At 50.0% G+C, this 20694-nt stretch overlaps 1 protein-coding gene across 2 annotated transcripts; it reads left to right on the top strand.

Annotated features, from left to right (window-relative positions):
- Nucleotides 1-321: 321 nt before the first annotated feature.
- DEDD2 (death effector domain containing 2) lies at nucleotides 322-20473 on the top strand. Of its 2 annotated transcripts, none has more exons than XM_084905302.1 (5): nucleotides 322-447; nucleotides 1066-1431; nucleotides 2844-2966; nucleotides 7906-8046; nucleotides 19263-20473. In XM_084905302.1, exons 2-5 carry the CDS (start codon nucleotides 1104-1106, stop codon nucleotides 19652-19654), a joined length of 984 nt encoding a protein of 327 aa, XP_084761428.1. In that variant the 5' UTR covers nucleotides 322-447; nucleotides 1066-1103; the 3' UTR covers nucleotides 19655-20473. The 2 variants fall into 2 exon arrangements, with proteins under 2 accessions (XP_084761428.1, XP_084761429.1); XM_084905303.1 differs by having other exon boundaries at nucleotides 323-447; nucleotides 1056-1431.
- Nucleotides 20474-20694: the final 221 nt, after the last annotated feature.

A 20694-nucleotide genomic window follows, 5' to 3' on the forward strand; every position in this document is an offset into this window, starting at 1 on the left:
GTCGGTCGTGACTGTGGTCTTTTGCTACGAGCAGTGGTACCGTGGGTGTCTAAATTGTGATTAGGACGGGGCTGCTGTAGTCCATGAGATGAATAATCCCAAAAGGCCATGACGTGGGGCCACAAGGACCCAGCGGTTTAAGTCGTAGACTGGCAGAAGTAACCTAGTAACCCTGTACCAAATCCAACCCAAACGCGGAACAACTCCGGCTCAGCGCAACCGCAGGACAGGCCGGCGCGGCCCGCGCGGCTGGGGGCGGGCCCTGGGGGCGAGGCTTGGTAACCCCGTTCTGCGCGTGCGCGTAAGGGGCGTGGCGGTCGCACCTGCGCGAGTCGGAGGAAGGAGGAGGGGCGAGGTGACGCAGGCGCAATAATAGAGAAGGTGCCAGAAAGATCCAAAACAAGTGGCTGCCGCCGTCGCCCCGGAGTCCTCAGACGCCAGATTCTGGTGAGGATCCAAGGGAGGCCTAAGGGCGACTGGTGGCGGGCAGGCGGAACCGCCTGGGTGCCGGGGAGAGGGCGGTCCCGTCCCCACAGGGCGAGCGGGTCGGGTTTGGACAGCACCACCTCTGTGGGGCGAAGCGCCGCTTGGGTTAGTGGCGCTTGTGGGGCCAGAGGGTCCCCTTCGGGCGGCACCACTGGGGTGGAGCCACCGTGGGGCTGGTCGGACAGGACCGCTGGACTGGGCCCAGGGCGCGTCCGGGCAGAACTACCCAGGGTCAAAGGGCAGTCGGTAGGGTGCCCCAGGGTGGGCCCCTCAGGCTCGTTCGGACCGAATCACTTGGTCGGTTCGGGAGGCTGGTTCGGAACGTACCACCTCGGGAGGGGCGTTCGGGCTCTGCAGGCCTGACCGGTCGGAGGTCGAGCGAGGTCTGACGTCTCGACCTCTTCTTAGGGGACCTCGGGCGATACCATTCGCTTCCGGGGGGAAGAGGGCGGCTGAGCCGGCTAGGGTGTAAGGGTAGACCCGCCCCGCGGTTTTGGGGGGCCCGGGGACGCCCTGGCGGGGTGGCCCTTGGGCCCCACGTCACTGACCACTGCCCCCTCCCCGCTGAGTGGGTTCTAGGCCCTGGTTCGAGCTTGTTCCGACCCCCTCCCCCGGGTATGGCGCTGTCTGGGTCGACCCCTGCCCCGAGCTGGGAGGAGGACGAGTGCCTGGACTACTACGGGATGCTGTCGCTTCATCGTATGTTCGAGGTGGTGGGCGGGCAGCTGACCGAGTGCGAACTGGACCTGCTGGCTTTCCTGCTGGACGAGGCCCCCGGCGCGGCCGGCGGCCTGTCCCACACCCGCAGCGGCTTGGAGCTGCTCCTGGAGCTGGAGCGCCGCGGGCAGTGCGACGAGAGCGACCTGCGGCTCCTGGGGCAACTCCTCCGAGTGCTGGCCCGGCAGGACCTGCTGCCGCACCTGGCGCGCAGGCGGCGCCGGCCAGGTATGGTTGAATTGGGAGGGCGATAGACTTCCGATGGGGTGAGGGCCCGCGCTCTGCATCCGGGCCCCTGAGGTGTCTGATACAGAGGACAGGGCCCTATCAGACAGCCTGTGTCCCATGCCACTGCCCCCTCCTCCCGGAGAAACACAGGAAGGAGCCGCGAGCGTTGGGAGGGGCGAGCTTGTGGAATTTGGCCATGTCAATAATGCTGTTTGTAGCCACTTTATGGAGGGCTTGTTTCATGCCAGACACAGTAAGCCCTTCGTATGAACTGTCACTTTATATCCTCCTGGTACTTCACTGAGGAAGTACTGTTACTGTCTCAGCGTGCAGGAAAACAAGGTTCAGAGGAGTTACGCAGCTTGTTCACATATAAGAACTGAATCCTGTGTGCTGGGCACAGGGGATAGAAGGTGATGGGACTGACAAAGTACTTACATGAGCCTTACATTTATTGGGTAATCAGATCTTGAAACAGATAAATTACTTGTTTTCACTTGTTGTTATAGAAAGACTAAAGCAAAGTAATGGTATAGAGAGAGGAGGGAGTTCTTCTAAGTAGAGGGAGGCCCCCTTAGATTGGATAACCAGTCAAGACCTTTCTGGGAAGGTTATGTTTGAACCGAGGCTGCACTGCTCTGAATCCCTGAGGCAGGAATGCATTTGGCATCCTCAGAGACCAGTGTGGCAGGGGGGACCAAAGAAAGGGCAGAGGGGTAGGTGAGAAGCCACATCACAGGGGCTTGCAGATAACACAGCTAAACAGTAAGAGCTAGGATTCACACTCGGCTGGTTTGTGCCCAGAGTTGATGTCCTTAATCCTCATGAAGGACAGCAGTCTTAAGAAGGCCAGAAGCTGGAGGGTGTAAGGCACAAGAGCCCCGTGCAGGCATAGGCCAAGGCTGTTGAGGACTTGGCAGGATTGCTTGGCGAGGTGTAGGGGCTAGCTTAGGGAGGGGGATTGTGAACTCCCCTCACCAGAATAAGCCCATGGGATTTGGATAACCAGGAGAAGGGCAGCACTAAGGAAGCACTGACAGCACTCTTGGAGAAATATGTCTGACGGCCAGGCTCTGGAAGAGAAGATTTGGGGAGACCAAAGAGGCCTGCTTTACTCCCTGTGGCCGCAGGAAGAGTGGGGTGAGGGGGGTGCAGTTCATGGTGGGCAACATTGCTGGGATCCTTACAATGACTGTTTACAGAATAACTCTGGCTGAGTCCTCTATGTCTAGAGGCATCGAGCAACTACTGGGCGGGAGGTGTTGGAGAGGGAATGAATGTCTGGACTCTGACCTCTGGGGAACTGGGGAACCCTATGGGGCAGGTGTATATCTCCAGGGGTGGGAATTAGAGGCTGGGCCAGGGCGGGGCCTGAGGCTGTGAATACTTATTTTCATTTTTCTCTCCCCCAGTGTCTCCAGAACGCTACAGTTACGGCACCTCCAGCTCTTCTACAAAGAGGACAGAGGGCAGCTGCCGTCGCCGTAGGCAGTCAAGCAGTTCTTCAGATGCTCAGCAGGGCCAGTGGGAGACAGGTGAGCTCAGCTGGGTGGGTCTGAGGGCAGTTTCTCTCTCCTCCTTCAGAACCCTGATGAACCTCCTCCATCAAGGAAGGAGTCATTCTGTTTTGTTTTTGCTTTGTGTGTTTGTTATTTGTACAAAAGCATGTATCCAGAAGCAACGAATGGAGTTGTTTTTTGTGGTTTTATATTTCATCTAAACAGCATCACTTCATGGGTTCATTATTCACATGGGTGTCTTTGCTGAACATGTTTCTGAGGTTCATGTTGAATAATTCTGGTGTCTTTGAATTGTGTCAATTAATTCCAATTCTCCCCGGTTTTTATTTTCTTATCATTTTATTGATTGAGAGAGAGATTAGTTGTCCCACTTATTTATGCATGTATTGGTTCTTGTATGTGTCCTGACCCTGGCGATAGAACCTTCAACTGGCATGTCAGGACGATGCTCTAACCAGCTGAGCTACCTGGCCAGGACCCGTTTTTTAAAATTATTCAAACATACAGAGATATTAAAAGATTAGTACAGTGAACATACTCATATTTTCATAGATTCAATCGTTTTAGACTCATTGTGCTGCTTTTGCTTTATATCAGGAGTGGGGTACATCCAGCTCAAGGGCCGTATAAGGCTTGCAAAAGCATTTGGTCTGGCCCTGCCAAGGCATTAAGGATGAGTTAATGAAATGTTTGACCAAATAGAGCAGGCTAATTTTTAAAAACAATATATTTTATTGATTTTTTACAGAGAGGAAGAGAGAGGGATAGAGAGTTAGAAACATCGATGAGAGAGAGTCATCGATCAGCTGCCTCCTGCACACCCCCCACTGGGGATGTGCCCGCAACCAAGGTACATGCCCCTGACTGGAATCGAACCCGGGACCTTTCAATCCCAAGGCCGATGCTCTATCCACTCAGCCAAACCAGTTTCGGCGAGCAGGCTAATTTTTAAGTTGATAATTTTATATGGCCCACGAATGATGTTATTAATATTTAGATGGCCCTTGGTAGAAAAAGGTTCCCTATTCCTGCTTTACATGAATTTATACATAGTTCTGTTCTTATGTTGTTGTTGTTGTTGAGCTTTTTGAAAGTAAATTCCGGGCATCAGGACACTTTACCCCTAATCAGCAGCCCTCTCCTGAGAATAAGAAGATTCTCCTTTACCACTTCAAGACCATTCCATTCCTAAGAAAATACGCACTAATTCTGATATCCTAATGGTCCATTTTCATGTCTCTGTAAGATTGTCTCCATTTTTAGGATCCACTCATAGTTGAATTGTTATGAATTCAGTTATTACATCTCCTTAAGCATTTAGTAAAATAAAACTCCTCCCTACCCACACCTTTTTCCTTTTTTCCCCATGATATTGACTTCCTGATCCTGCCAGGCCAGTTGTTTTGTAGAATATCCCGATTATTTCGGGGTGTCTAATAATTTCCTAATGGTATTATTTATCTTGTCCCTTTGCCTTCTGTAATTTCTGTGAAGTGGGAATTGGGTCTTGGAGGCTTGATTCGATTCAGGTTCCACATATTTGGCAGGAATGCTTCTTGGTTGATGTGGTGTGCTTTGAATTGGAGCACATCAGGAGACAGAAGGTCTGGTTTTCCTGTCATGAGTGGGCAGTTTGATCCCTTGTTGAAGGCAGTGTCTGCCATATTTATCCTTCGCAAAGAGACATCCCCTCTCCCTGTATGGTTGGTAAACAATCTATGGGATGACACTTTGACACATCCTATTCTGTGACAACATCCAATGGTGATACCTGTCTGAACCAGTTATTACATTGGTGTTTGGAAAATGGTGATTTTCTAATTATTCTACACCTATTAGCTGGTATTTTTTTCAAGAGGAATTTTTCTTTCCAATTCTGCCCTCCCTTTTGGTGGAGAGTATCACTATGGACTCATGAGTTCTTATTTATTTACTGTGTTATAATCAATTAGTCATTCTTCCTTGTGTACAAATTAGCTAGCTCCTGTGTCTTTTTGATGAGTCTACATCATGCACTGGGCACTTCCTGCTTTGTGTCACTGCAAGATGTGGCACTCACCTGTACTTTTCCTTCCCCAGCCCTGGAATCAGCTATTTTCAGAAGCCTGGTTTCTTTTAGAGGCAATGGTATTTAGAGACCAAGATCTGCATGCTTAGTGTGTATCATTTCTAGATTCTTTCAGTGAATAGATTTAGAAACTGTCCTTTTGAAAAGTTCATATTAGTGTTTTTATTTTTTTATTTTAAAAAATATATATATTTTATTGATATTTTACAGAGAGGAGGAAGGGAGAGAGATAGAGAGCTAGAAACGTCAATGAGAGAGAAACATCGACCAGCTGCCTCTTGCACACCCCCTACCGGGGATGTGCCCGCAACCAATGTACATGCCCTTGACCGGAATCGAACCCGGGACCTTTCAGTCCGCAGACCGACGCTCTACCACTGAGCCAAACCGGTTTTGGCACATATTAGTGTTTTTAATTCAAAATAAACATACAAGGATGTTACTCTGAAAATCTTGGTCTTTAATAACATTGAGATACGGATTTATTTACTTATTTTACAACAATTAAAAAAGTAGCTTCAAAATTACAGTGTTAATGCCACAGCTGACTGTGAAGGAAACCACATATTTATAGTCCTGGTCTTTGGGAGTATATCCCACTGAGAGTTTATACTCAGAGTGTTCTTCCAAGTAACTTGAAATAATTATTTTTCCACTTATTTTTTTTACCAATTATATACGTATTTATGTTTCTATTTGTGTTAAATTTTATGGTTTCTTCCCCTCCCTTTCTCCCTCCTCCCTCCTTCCTCCCCCTTCCTCCCCTCCCTCATTCTTTTCCTCCCTCCTTCCCTCCCTCCCTCACTGGAGGATATTTTCCCCATTGATTTTAGAGAAAGTGGAAGGGAGGGGGGAGAGAGAGGGAGGGAGGGAGGGAGAGAGGGAGGGAGGGAGAGGGAAACATTGATGTGAGAGAGCTACATCAATTAGTTGACCCAACTAGTGCTGGGGACCTACAAGTCAGGTTCGTGCCCTTGACCAGAATAGAACCTGTGACCCTTCGGATTGTAGGCCAATTCTCTAACCACTGAGCCATGCCAGCCAGGTCATGGTTTGTTTGTTTCTTTCATCTTTAAAAATTCAAAACATTTTATTGATTTCAGAGTTAGAAACACCAGTGATGAGAGTGAATCATTGATGGGCAACTTCCTGCACGCCCCCTACTAGGGATGGAACCTACAACCAGGAATCAAACCATGATCTCCTGATTCATAGGTCAACACTCATCCACTGAACTACAACTGGCCTGTGTCAAAGCTAAAGTATGTAGCCCGGCCGGTGTGGCTCAGTGGTTGAGTGTTGACCCATGAACCAAGAGGTCCTCAGTTTGATTCCTGGTCAGGGCCCATGCCTGGGTTTTGGGCTTGATTCCCAGTGGAAGGTATGCAGGAGGTAGCCTATCAATGTCTCTCTCTCATTGATGTCCCTCCCTCCCTCCCTCCCTCCCGCCCTCCCTTCCTCCCTCCCTCCCTCCCTCCCTCTCTCTCTCTCTCTCTCTCTCTCTCTCTCTCTCTCTCTCTCCTCCAATCAATAAAAACATTTAAAAAACTAAAAAACAAACAGACTAGAAAGTATGTAAAAAAACATGTTCTTAGAAGTATCACTTCCACTGTTGTTCCCTCCCCACTCCAGTAAATAGGTAATCAGTTTTATTCATTTCTGGTTTATACTTACAATGTTTCACCTTGCAAGAATAGCAATTATATTTATGTTTCCCTTCCTTTTTTATGTGAAGTATAGCAAGCTGTAGCCACCTCTTTTGCATCTTGGTTTACCTCACTAAACAGTCTATACTGGAAATTACTCTGCATTCTTTTTGCTACACATTTACATTATTTTCAAGTGTATGCAGCTATCAGCTATAAACAGTGCATTATGGCTGTTGCCATCTGGTCCTGGTGTGACTGTGCAGGAGTTTCTGTATGGTCACACCTGGGCGGGGGGTTGCTGGGTGGGTTGGTGGGGACGTGTTTGCCCTTCTAGATGATGCTAGGTTGTACCTACTCCCCATCTTATGGACAGGGCCTCTGAGCCAGAGGTGCTTGCTCACCCAAGGTCTTATGGAAAAGACCAGCCTCAAGCTCTTCCCCAGGCACCTGCCTTGGTACTCTACCTATCATCTTGTCCTCAACCACTTCATTTCTCTCTTTTTAAAATTGATTTCAGCCGAAACCGGTTTGGCTCAGTGGATAGAGCGTCGGCCTGCGGACTGAAGGGTCCCGGGTTCGATTCCGGTCCAGGGCATGTACCTTGGTTGTGGGCACATCCCCAGTGGGGGGTGTGCAAGAGGCAGCTGATCGATGATTCTCTCTCATCGATGTTTCTAATTCTCTATCCCTCACTCTTCCTCTCTGTAAAAAATCAATAAAATATATTAAAAAATAAAATTGATTTCAACCAAGGAAAGGGGGAGGAATAGAGGAATAGAGACATCAAGATAAGAGAGAATCATTGATCGGCTGCTTCCCACACATCCCCTATTAGGGATCCAGCCAGTACCTCGAATATGCCCTGACTAGAAATCAAACCTCAACCTCCTGGCTCATGAGTCGATGTTCAACCACTGAGCCACACCACCCAGGGCTCTTTTTTTTTCTTTTTAATCCTCACTCGAGGAGTGAGGATATTTTTTCCATTGATTTTTTTTCAGAGAGACAGGAAGGGAGGGAAGAGGAGAAGAGAGAAGAAACATTGATGTTAGAGAGAGACATCGATTGGTTGCCTCCCATACATGGTCCATGCATCCCAACTGGGGATAGGGATTGAACCTGCAAACCAGGTGCACACTCTGGATGGGGAATTAAACCTATGACCCTCTGGTGTGCAGGCCAATGCTCTGACCACTGAGAAACACCTGCCAGGGCTCAACCATCCCATTTTTCTCAGGCTCCCCCCCGACCAAGCGACAGCGGCGGAGTCGGGGCCGGCCCAGTGGTGGTGCCAGACGGCGGCGGAGAGGGGGCCCAGCTAACCCCCAGCAGCAGCAGGAGCCGGCCAAACCAACCTCAGAAGGCAAAGTGACCTGTGGTAGGTACCTGTGGGCCTTGGGGAATGCATGTGCAGTGTCTACGGCAGGCTGCTGAGCCAGAGAACAGGAGGAATGGGTACTTGTCTGAGGCGTGGCATACCTAGTGACGCCTAGCAGGAGGGCAGCGGTTCTTGTCTCTCTGTTTGGTAGTGGAATACTATTTTTCTGTTCATCTTGCTTATGTACATTCTGCCCATAGTTAAGGATCACATCCCGTGCTACCTCCCTGATAATCCATTGCCCTCAGTTTCATTTATTCAGCAAACATTTGCAAGTGTGTATTTATTCAACAATCATTTCTTCTGCAATGGTGGAGTAATATAGGGGTGAAAACAGGACCCTGTGACAAGCTGCTTGATTTACCTCCTGGCCTTAGCAATTATATGGGCTCTCTGATCTTGGGCAGGTGACTGAACCCCTCTGTGCCTCAGTTTCCACATCTGTAAAAGGAGACTGTTAATGGTACCTCCCAGCTAGGATTGTTGAGAGAGAAAATGAGTTAACAGTTGCAATACATTTAGAACAGCATCTGTCCTGGGCCCTTGCTCTGTACCCATTTTCTCTTCGCACTGTCACTGTGCCACGTGCTTGGGGCAGGAACAGCAGTTCGTAGAGTGACAGACCAGTGAAACTGATGCTCACTTTAGGCAGTAAGCGCCTTGAAGAGAGGGTGGGGATGGAGTGAAGCAGCCCACAGGTCTCCTGAGTGGGTGGGAGTTGACTTTTATTCCTTTCAGCAAGTGCTGTCAAGGGATTTGAGCAAGGTGGTGAGATAATCTGATACCTGTTTTGAAAGGAACACTGACTCCATTTGGAAAAACACTTAATAAATGTGTTAGGATTTGTAAAGTACTTAGAACAGGGGTCCTCAAACTTTTTAAAGTGGGGGCCAGATCACGGTCCCTCAGAGAGCTGGAGGGCCGGACTATATGAACTACTAATTCCTACTGTAACACCTTGGCTGCGCTCACTGCCCAAAAAACCTGGCAGGCAGGATCAGACTCCCCTGGGGGCTGCATGTGGCCCACGGGCCGTAGTTTGAAGACCCCTGACTTAGAACAACTCCAGGCACATGCCCCGACAGGTGTTTCTTAAATAAAAGTGGGAGCAGGGAAATGAGTGACAAGGCTGCCTAGTCCAGCAAGAAGGAGAGGTCTGATCTGTGTTGGTCACATTGGAGAGGGTGAGAAGGGGGTGGACTAATCATATATAATAAAAGCCTAATATGCAAATTATCCCCTGGGGCTGGCCAGCTGGCCAGCCCCTGCTGGCAGCAGCAGCTGCTAGGAACCCTACCCATGCATGAATTTCGTGCACTGGGCCTCTAGTTAGGAAATAAATATAGAGCTGACTAGACCTGCAGACAGGTTGGGTTAGGTGTGTTGGGGAACTCTGCTCTGGAGACTCATGCTCAAACCTTGCCCTGGAGAAAATCCACCTGTCTTGAGGGAAGGACACAGGCCTGGGTGGGCACTCTCTTAGTCTCTCTCCCTGCTCACATCTCTGAGTTGGGCAAGCCTGTGGATACAAAATCAGGTGGTAAGGTGCTCAGGCAGGGGTGGGAGGGTGGCAGAATTATAGATGGGAGGGTTTAAGGTTGAAGCAGCTCTGCATTCTCCAGAACACCTCAGCCTAGGATGTTCCTCTAGCCATCTGCAGCACCTCCTCCAGCCCACAGAGCAGCCATGCCTGCCACCTCCCCGTGTCCGCCCCTTTATCTCCCCCATAGATGAGACTGCAGATACCTGTGCTGGGCAGGTCAGGAGGAACAGACCAACAGAGCTAGCCTGTGTCTTCAGACACCTGCTTGAAGGGTGGCTGCCTGGTTGTGACTCTCCCCCCAGTCAGGGCTAATTACCAGAGCTACCAGGCCGGCTGGGCTGCTCAGGGAGTCACTCCAGTTGAGGGAGCCAGCCAAGCTGAGCCTGGGAGGGGTTTTGCCAGTAGAGGCATCAGGTCTCTTCCTTGAGGGCAGGGAGGTGGTTCATGGGGCATGGCTGTCAATGATAGGGGGATGGGTAAACAGGTCTGACTGCTGACTCATCAGGCAGGGTGGGGCTGGATTGAGGTACTCCCCAATAGGGCCCTGCTGAAAGCAGTAGTAGCTTACCTTTAATGAGGCCCAGTCCCAGGGGTGAAAGGAGGCCTCCCAGACCTGAGTGCAGAAGGATCCTGCTGTTCTTACCCCCTTCTCACTTGTGACAGCTGTGGGGGTTGGTCCCCAGTTAGCTGCCTTCCACTGAGGGGTAGAACCAGACTAAACTACCAAGGGCCATAGAGTGTAAGGAAGGGAGCACAGGGGGGTTGGGTGAGGTTTCTGGACACAGGGCCTATTGAGTTTTCATATCCCTCTCAGGGCAGTCACTGGGCACTTAGCTGGTGTACCATCCACCTGACTTGGAACTTTCAGGACAGTGTTGAGGTATAGGGGTCATGGACCCCATTATGTAGAATGGCAGTGGTGGGGCTGGGCCGAAACTTGGGGTTTTTCATTGGTAATTCCATAGTATTTATAGAACACTCATGCTAGGCGCAGCAGGGACAGGAGACTCTTGCCTTCTAGTAGCTTGAGTTCTGGTAGGAGGAGAAAGCCAAGAGACAGTTGTCAGATGTCAGCAGAGAAGAGAAAGCAGGGCAAGGGGGAAGAGTGATGGAAAACACAGTTCTAGTCGTATTTTCTAGATAGGATGGTCTAGGAAGGCCTCTCAGAAGAACATGTGGATGGTTGGGATAGAATATTCCAGATAGAGGGACAGCAGGAGTCCAGGAGGGAGCATGCCAGTACTAGTGAAGGGGTACAGGCAGGAAGCCGACAAGATTGTAATGGAGGGAGCAAGGGAAGGCTGGTAGGAAATGAAGGCAGAGTCTGTGAGCCTTTGGCCAGCGCTTTGCAGTTTTTTAAATGGTAAAAAACAATGAAAGGATTTGAATGATAGGCTGTAGTACTTTGCATTTTATTAAGTGCTTTTTATGATGTCGTTAATCCTCAACCTGAGGACATTTTTCCATTGATTTTTAGAGAGCAGGAAGGGAGGGGAGAGTCAGAGAGAGAGAAACATAGATGTGAGAGAGACAACTGAGGCCTTGATCAGAATTGAATCTGGGACCCTTCAGTCCTTGGGCCGAGGCTCTAGTCACTGAGCCCAACTATGGTTTCTGTGGAGGAGATACAGAAGCAGACAGACGAGTCTAATAAACCCCATTTTTTATCACTCAGCTTCAGTTGTCAACTTGTGGCCGATCTTATTTCATCAGCCATTTTGTTTGGGAGTTAGTTCCAGATGTTCTGTTATTTCATCTGTAGGTTTTTCACAGTGTATCTCTAAAAGGTCAGGATTTTTTTTTTTTTTTTTTAATCTTTTTTGTTCAGATGGCCCCCCCCTTCATAACTCTCCTCCACCCGATTTCCACCCCACCCCAGACCCTCGCCACCCCATTGTCTGCATCAGTAGGTATAAGATCTTTGCCCAATCTTTTCCCACACTCCCCCACACCCTTTTACCCCTGAAAATTGTCACTTCGCTCCATTTCCATGCCCCTGATTCTATTACATTCACCAGTTTATTCTGTTCATCAGATTTTTTATTCATTTGATTTTTTGATTCACTTGTTGATAGATATGTATTTGTTGTCACTTTGTTCATAATTTTTTATCTTTACCTTTTTCTTCTTTCTCTTCTTACAGAATACCCTTCAGCAATTCATATAATACTGGTTTGTTGGTAATGAACTCCTTTAGCTTTTTCTTGTCTGTAAAGCTCTTTATCTGCCCTTCAATTCTAAATGAGAACTTTGCTGGGTAGAATAATCTTGGTTGTAGGTTCTTGCTATTCATCACTTTGAATATTTCTTGTCATTCCTGTCTGGCCTGCATAGTTTCTGTTGAGAAAGTATGGGTACTCCCTTGTAGGTAACTGTTTTTCTCTTGCTGCTTTTAAGATTCTCTCTTTGTCTTTTGTCCTTGGTATTTTATTTATGATGTGTCTTGGTGTGGGCCTCTTTGGATTCCTTTTGTTTGGGGTTCTCTGCGCTTCCTGGACTTGTAAGTCTCTATTTCTTTCATCAGGTGGGGGAGGTTTTCTGTCATTATTTTTTCAAATAGGTTTTCAATATCTTGCTCTTTTTTCTGGCACCCCCATAATTGGGGTGTTGGCACTTTTGAAGTTGTCCCAGAGGCTCCTTACACTATCTTCATATTTTTTTCCCTTTTTTCTTTTTTCTCTTCCAGTTGGATGTTTTTTGCTTCCTTGTATTTTAGATCTTTCACTTGATTCTTGGGATCCTCTAGTCTACTGTTGAATCTCTGTAGATCATTCTTTATTTCAGTCAGTTTATGCTTAATTTCTGACTGGTCCTTCCCCATTTTTTTTGCATTCTCACTAAGATCCTCAAAGGTCTCCTGAAGGTTTCTAGAAGATTCTTGAGTAACCTTATAACTATGGTTTTGAACTCTTATATTCAGTAGTTAGCTTTCTCCCATTTCTTTTATTTGTGACATATTTCTTTGTCTCTGCATTTTGGCTTTTCCCTGTGTTTGTTTCTATGTATTGTGGTTAGCTGCTAAGTCTCCTTGAGTCGATAGAGTGGCCTTGTGTAATAGGTGTCCTATAGGGCTCAGTGGCTCAGCTCCCCAATCACCTGAGGTGGACACTCTTGGTGTGCACAGTCTTGTTGTAGTTGAGCCTTGATTGCTGTTAGTGTCATTGGGAGGAATGACCTACAGGCCAATTAGCTGTGAGGACCAGCTGTGTCTACAATGGAAGAGTTGCTGTGCAGGAGACCCCTTTTTGGGGCAGGACTTGCTTTATTGGGCTTTGGTGCTCACTGAGTCAGCCCCTTGAGTGTGTCACTTATGGATGTGAGGAGTTGTAATCTGGTATGGTCTCACACTGACCCCTGGATCTCCAAGGAGGTGCAAAGTCAGCCACTGTCTGGGGCCACCCAGCAGGAGCTACAGAGAGATTTTGAGATACCTCCTCTTTGTATTGGGTTTTGAGGTGCCCAGCTGTGAAGCAAGGCAGGCTGCTGCTGGTTTGGCCTTGGGCCTTCTTTTGATAGCTTTGGGGCTCCCTGACCCAGTTGCAGCTTATTTGGCAGGTTTTAGGCTGAGAAAGGACAGGCCATTCGTATGCAAAAGCTGCTGCCCACACTGCCCTCCCCCTCCCCCACACAGGTTGGGTGGGATTGTAAATTGGGTGGGACAGGGTCTCAGGAACTCTCCAGGGCAGAGCAAACAGCAATAGTTGCCAGTCAGCCCTGCACTGGGGAGGTCCCAGCACAGGAACAGTGACCATTGCGAGCATCTCTGCTTGGAAGAAAGCTGCCCCCGCATTCCTGCCCTGATGCCAGACAGTCCAGTTTCTCCTTGTGTGTCTAGGTCCCCCAGAGTCTCGCCCGGCACTGGAGCTCAGAGCAAGTGGGAGCTTGTATCTCCTTCCCGATTAAAAAAGCAGCACACCTAGGTGCTAGCCTATTCCGTGCCTCTGCACCTCCTACCAGCCTTAATGCGCTTTTTTCTTTACCTCTTTAGTTGTAGAACTTCCACTCAGCCAGCTCTCCCGCAGTTCTGGATGATAGTTGTTTTGTCTTTTAGTTGTAATTTTGATGTGGTTGTGGAAGGCAGCAAGTACAGGTATTTATCTATGCTGCCATCTTGGTTCTCTCCCAGAATTCTTTTTAAAAATTAACAATCTTATCATATATATAATTTGCACTCACATTTCCAGTTGTCTCATTAGTATTGGTTCTGCGTCTCTTCTAATCTATTGTATTCCCCCACCACCTCTTTCCTCTTTCTTCCTTGCATTTTGTTTGTTGAAAGTAGTTGTCCCATAGCCTTTTCCAAAGATTGGATTTTGCCAATTGCAACCTGTGGGAGGGTTGATTGTGCATGTGCTCCCGTTATCTATATCTCCTAAAAATTGGTAGTTAGGGCTCAAGAGGCTTGATCAGAGGTTTGATGGTTTGTTTTTTCAAACTCGATTCTTAGGTGAGCTTAACCTTTTTCTAACATTGGTGGCAGCTTCTCCTCATTATCTTGATCCATTAATTCAGTATATATTGATGAGCTTTACATTTGGCACCTAGACTCTGGCTCTGTCTTGGGAAAGAGACTGGAGGAGAGAAAGGGTCATACTGTTGTCCAGAGGAGGGTGGTCCTGGCCCTGTGTGGCAGTGAAGGGCAGGGGTCTTTCCATTGGAGCTGGCTGCCTCTCTCCACCATGCACCAGGCGAGCACAGGCCCTCTTTGCCCCCAGCCCTCCTACTAGGAACTCCCAGGAGAAGACCTAAGTGAAATTATCTCTGGCCCAAGCCACACCTAGCATAGGGACTGGCATGCAAGGCTGCTCACCTGCTCTCCTGGCCCTGGGCCTGTCCCTGGTCCCTCCCATTTTCCTCTGCCCTCAGTATTATTTGGGTTTGGAGGACCAGAGAGTTCTTAGGCTCACATGAGTGTAAGATACAGAAAAAGCTCTCTTCTATAGGAAGACATAACCCTACCCTCTGTCCTGGGGCAGGGAGCATTTCCCTACAGCTGTCCAAGTGGAGAGGAACTGTTGACAAAGTCTTGGTGTTCTGGCCACAGGAAAAAACTCAGCCAACCCCCCGGCCCAGGTCACATGCATGCTGGGTGTTCTTCTGCCTCGCCCCTTACTGTCACACTGAGCCAGACCATCTGCTTCTCTCCATGTCTACTCCTTCCATCCTGGGCCAGCCACCTTCGGCCTTCCCCAACTAGTGTGCTGGTTCTGTCCCAGTCACCCTGCTGTACTTGGCTTCAGTTGTTCACCTGTATCCAGCCATGTAATCCTCACAGTGGGCCCATGAGAGCAGGTGCTGGGGTGAGGGTGTCTTCACGGAGGAGGCCACTGAAGTGCAGAGAGGTGTGGTCAGCTCAGGAGATCCCAGACTCCTCCCTCCCAGGGTCTCCAGTTGTCCCATTGTGCCCTTCTCCTCCACTGGTCCAGCTACACTGGCTGTCTGTGAATGTCCCAAGTTGGTTTCCTGCCTCTGGATTTTCACTTGCTGTCCTTTCTTCTGGGAATGCTGCTCTTCTCTCCTCCTGTTTTTCTGTCTCAACCTACTTGTCCACATTCACATTTCACTTCTAATGTCATTTCCTAGAGAGGTTCTCTGTGATCATTTCAATCTAAATTACACCTCATTCTCTGTAATTTTCTCTCTTCACCCTTAGGATGTCTTTTAATTACAGATTTCTATGTATGGTTGTGAGAGGCAGCAACAGGGGTAGTAAAGAGCTTGGGCTCTGCAGCCAGGCACTTCAGTAGGAATTCAAGCTTTTCCACTTCTTGTTTTTGTGGCCTTGAGCAGGTGATTCATCCCCTGTGCCTCGGTTTCCCCATCTGCAAAAAGGGGATAATGGCACTGCCTTATAAGGTTGTAGGGATGATCAAAAGGGTCAGTAGGTGTAAAGTGTGTGTCAGCCTGCAGTAAGTACTATAGAGGTGTCACCTATTATTACCTTGTTTTGGTGAGGACTCAAGAGGAAATTGCACGTGTGCTGTGATCCAGAGCCAGTGATGGAGCAGCAGTTCAGATAATGCATGGCTTCTGTGCGCTCTCCTCTGGTGTTCTAGACCAAGGCTGGACTGTGGTCTCCTTTATAAATGGGGATAATGAAGGTCCTGTGAGGAAAAATAAAGGTGCTGTGATAACTTGGGGTCAGGAAAAGAGTTGTGGGCTAGGGAAAAGAGTTGGGTAGGGTCAGGCCCATGGCACTGGGAATTATATGTCTTTCAGTTCTTGTTGTGGGATGCTCATGTCACTTCCCTGTTGCTGTTATTCAGTAAACGGCTGTTGAATAAAAGAATGAATGAGGCACACATGGCTACACGCTGGTTCTGTCCTCCCCTGATGTTATGGGCTGTCTCTGGGCGAATGGACAGTTTATGCCACAGGTCTCATAGCAATTTGTGCTGAGGAGAAAGGCGATCTGGGAGGCATTCATCTGGGCAGGATATGTTGGCTGAGTGGGGCCATTGTGGTCAGAGGAGGCCGGCAGGTCACTTCTGTGAGTGAGTAAGGCTTGGCTTGGGAGTGCTTCCCTGTGACTGGAGAACAGGAATGGTAGGATTTAGCTGGGATTGAAGAAGATGGGCAGGGGTTGTGGGATTGGCTGTGGGTGTCAAAATCATAGTTCCTGTTTCTGACTCTCTTCTGTGTTGTAGATCCTGGGTCAAGCATTTCACGAGTTGTCTCATTTAATCCTCGTGACCCCACTGTGTAGCAGAGACTTCTTGTTTATGTTTTTCAGATGGGAAAACTGAGGCTCAGAGAGGTGAGGTCACATGCCCAAGGCCCCACAGCTAGAGAGTGGTAGAGCCAGGACTCACCTCAAGGTCTGTCAGACTCCGCCACCTGGCTCTGTGCCTCTGCCACTGAGCCAGCCTTGTGTGGCCTTGGACAGGTGCTGCTTCTCCCAGTCCCCTTGTTCCCCAGCCCACCCTGATGGAAGCATGGTCAGACATTCATAGGCGTCAAGGATGTGAGCCCAGAGTTCTTTTCTGGTCCTTAGGATGGAGGGAGCCAGATCTGAATGGGAGGTTCTGGGGGCTGAGGCCAAGTAGGTTTCCCTGGGCCTTGAGCAGAGAGAATGAGGCTCCCCTTGAGGCAGAAAGAGGAAGGGTTTGGGGTTTGAGTGGCAGGAGGAAATGGGTGGTACTGAGAAGTCATCTTGGGGAGCAGGGACCTTCCTTCTACTTGCTGCTCTGCTACTCACTCGGTCTGTGAAAGGTGAAGGGAGTCTGGGATATGACGCTTCCCCTCCCAGAGCTTCAGGCTCCTCATCTGTCATATTGATTGAATGTGGCCCCCTCCCCACAGGGCTATCCTGCTGATCTTACTGGATCCCCAGAGGTAAAGTAGTCAGCACATTGGAGCTGTTGGAGGCTGCCATTCTTGGAGCACCCGTTGAGCACTTTGCCAGCTAATTTCTATTTTTTTTAAATTAAGATTTTATTGATTTATTTTTTTAATTGATTTCAGAGAGGAGGGGAGAGGGAAAGAGACAGAAACATCAATGATGAGAGAGAATCATGGATAGGCTGCCTCCTGCATGCCCCACACTAGGGATTGAGCTTGCAACCCAGGCATGTGCCCTTGACTGGAATCGAACCTGGGACCCTTCATTCTGCAGGCCAACACTCTATTCACTGAGCTACACCAGGTAGGGCTGATTTTACTGATGTTTTAGAGCAGGGGTCTTCAAACTACGGCCCGCGGGCCACATGCGGCCCGCAGAGAAGTCTGATCCGGCCCGCCAGGTTTTTTGGGCAGTGAGCGCAGCCGAGGTGTTACAGTAGGAATTAGTAGTTCATATAGTCCGGCCCTCCAGCTCTCTGAGGGACCGTGATCTGGCCCCCACTTTAAAAAGTTTGAGGACCCCTGTTTTAGAGAGAGGAGGGATTGAGAGAGAGAGAGAGAGAAACATCAATGGGTTGCCTCCCACATGTGAGGGATTGAACTTAACACCTGGGCATGTGCCCTGACTGGGAATCAAACTCGTTACCTTTTGGTGAACAGGACAATTCTCTAACCAACTGAGCCACACTCACCAGGGCATATTCTTTGCTCTTTTTAATCCTCTAACGGCCCTTCACAGCAGAGATTGTCCCCTGGTTTAGGCAGGGACCTGGGCTCAGAGAGGTTGTGACTTGTTCCAGGTCACACAACTAGTGCCTGGATTGGAATTGGCTCCATTGACCTGAAGCTGCTCTCTGGGACATGGGAGGTTCAGCAACATCTCTCACATGCTGCCACTTCCTGGCTCTGTGACCTTGGGCAAGTTTGTGCACTTCTCTTTGCCTCCATTTCCTCATCTGCTCAGAGAGAGAGAGAGTGTGTGTGTGTGTGTGTGTGTGTGTGTGTGTGTGTGTAGGGGCGGGGGGGTGGTAATAGGACCTGCCTCACAGTGTTATTTGTGACTTCATAGGAGCCTACCACTTGGAGTGGCCCCTGCAGATAGTCAGTGTGCTGTGGTATGGACTCTGTTATTTATAGTTTATAGCTGGTCCTCAGGACAACCTGGGCCATTTGTGAAGAGGTTCTGTTAGTAGCCCCATTTCACAGGTGCAAATTCAGTAATCCCAAAGGGAGGCGATGTGCCGAGGTCACATTTATAAGGATCATCTTAGAAGTCCCATGTCCTGTCCACTGCACAGAGCTGCCATTTCATTTGGGTGGATGAGGGTAGGGTTGTAAGTGACAAACTCATTTAAGCAGAAAAGAAAGTGCCTCATGTGATTAGCTCGGGAGTCTTTCCCTCTATCGTTGGCCCTGGGTAAGCTTCATTTTTCTCCCCTCCTGTGGGCAAATTGGCCAGCAGTCCCAGGCTTACAGCCCCCCATCCTAGCAGCTTCTGTGGAAAGAGAGCACCTGGTTCCAATAGAGCCAGCCCATCCCCAGCCTCAAGTCTTCTGGGTCTGGTGCTTGCTTGGTAGGTGCAGGATAGGGGATGTGGTTGGCTCCCCATGAATCTCAATTATTTGAAGGCAAGAGAGGGGTGAGGCTGGTTGTCTAAAGGCAAGTTGTTCATGCATTGATTCCTTCACAAATATATGTAAGTAACTACCATGTGCCATGGGGCTGTACAAGTGAACAGAACAGACCAAAATCTGTTTTTTACATTGTGGGGATATGGGTGATAAGCATGACAGGAGGGGAAGCATAGCTTAGGTGAGAAGGCGGTGTAAGCACCTTGGGAAGAATGAAGCAGGTATGGGGATCTGCGAATGCTGGGGGCCAGGGTGGTGGTTGTAAAGTTTAAAGTGGGATGGTTGCGGTAGGCCTCTTTGGGAAGGTGACATTTGAGCAAAGACCTTGAAGGAAGTGAGGGAGCAAGTCCTGTGAAGACTGGGGACAGAGCGTCCCCGGCCGACAGAGAGCATGCCTAGCAGTATTGGGAGGGGAGCAGCAAGGAGGGTGGTGAGGCTGGACTGGGGCACGTGAGGGGGAGGAAAGGGCACCAGGTCAGGAGGTACAAGAGGCCAGACCAGAGGAGGGAAGCTGTGTGAGGGTGTCACCCATACTTGGGTGTGGTTTCCAGAAGTGGGAAGGATGTGGGTTAGATGCTGTGCAACCCACAGGGTAGTGGGAGGAGCCTGCAGAGGAGGCTCAAGCGAGGGAGGAGTGGCCGTCCCCCTGAGCAGTGTATTGGATGTCAGCCCCTCGTTGACCAGTCCCTCTTTCTCCATAGACATCCGGCTCAGGGTGCGAGCAGAGTACTGCGAACATGGGCCAGCCTTGGAGCAAGGTGTGGCATCTCGGCGGCCCCAGGCGCTGGCGCGGCAGCTGGATGTGTTCGGGCAGGCCACGGCAGTGCTGCGCTCCCGAGACCTGGGCTCCGTGGTGTGTGACATCAAGTTCTCGGAGCTCTCCTATCTGGACGCCTTCTGGGGGGACTACCTGAGCGGCGCCCTGCTGCAGGCCCTGCGGGGCGTGTTCCTAACTGAGGCCCTGCGTGAGGCCGTGGGCCGGGAGGCTGTCCGCCTGCTGGTCAGTGTGGACGAGGCTGACTATGAGGCTGGCCGGCGCCGCCTGCTGCTGATGGAGGACGAGGGGGGACGACGCCCCACGGAGGCCTCCTGATCCTGGATCTGGCGAGACTGACCCCACCTCCTAGCCTCTGGGCCACCTTTACCTCAGGAGGATGAAGACCATCTGCCCCGAGGGGACTGTCACTCCAGCAGCTCTGACTGAGACAGACAGATGGCCAGGCCCCCCTGAGAGCCTGGCGCCTTGACAGCTCCTCTGACAGGATGTGGGCTCTGAGGCCTAAACCACTTCCAGCTGAGTTTCCTTCCCAAGCCCCCTCCTCCCAACATCACCCTCAAGTGTGTCCCTTCAGCCCCAGCAGGCCAGGGCCTCGGGCATGCAGGCCCCAAGGGAAGGAGGCAGCCACACAGTCACCAAAGGCCCCTGCACATCATGTTCAGTACCCTGGGTTGTGTGCGCACTGCGCCATGGAAGTCTCCTCTGGGCTCCCACCCTGGCCTGCTCCACACAATTCTTTGGCCTAAGGGCTTTTCTCAGGATCTCTGATTTTCTCGCCCCAACCCTGGGCTTCAGCCACACTAGGCACTGGAGCTGGGGCACACATGGGGCCTGCTCACTTTGCCCACACATCTCTACAGACAGCCAGGGCTCTGCCCACCTTCCACACAGACCTGGCCCTTCACCTTACCCTGCTCCCCAGAGTTGGACACGGACTTGAACAAGGACTATCCCCAGAGTGTCTCACATGTGTTGCCAGCAGGATCAGACCACGTGTGCTGCTGTTGGCCATGTACCAGGACCAGAAGCCAGCTGCCTTCTCAGAAAGGGAAAGGCAAAGGCTTGGGGGCTGATGGGAAAGGTATTTTATAAATGGCACCAATAAAACTGCCCTGGAAGGGGCATAGGTGGGCATCAAGACTCCCTGGGACTCTTTCTTAATGGGCTGGTGGGAGGAGCTAATGGGGGAAGCCTGGGCCTAGTACCAGTCCTGGAGTTGCTGGCCCAGTATCAGGCTGGAGGGTGAGCAGGATGCTGGGTCATCTGCAAGTTGCCACCACAGGCTTGCTGTCCTCTCTGGGCCTCAGTTTCCTTATCTGTCAGTTTACTGCCTTGGAGTCACAAACTCTCCCAGT

This window comes from Pipistrellus hanaki (assembly GCF_964339955.1).
Source record: "Pipistrellus hanaki genome assembly, chromosome: 15".
In the NCBI taxonomy this organism is placed as follows: domain Eukaryota; kingdom Metazoa; phylum Chordata; class Mammalia; order Chiroptera; family Vespertilionidae; genus Pipistrellus; species Pipistrellus hanaki.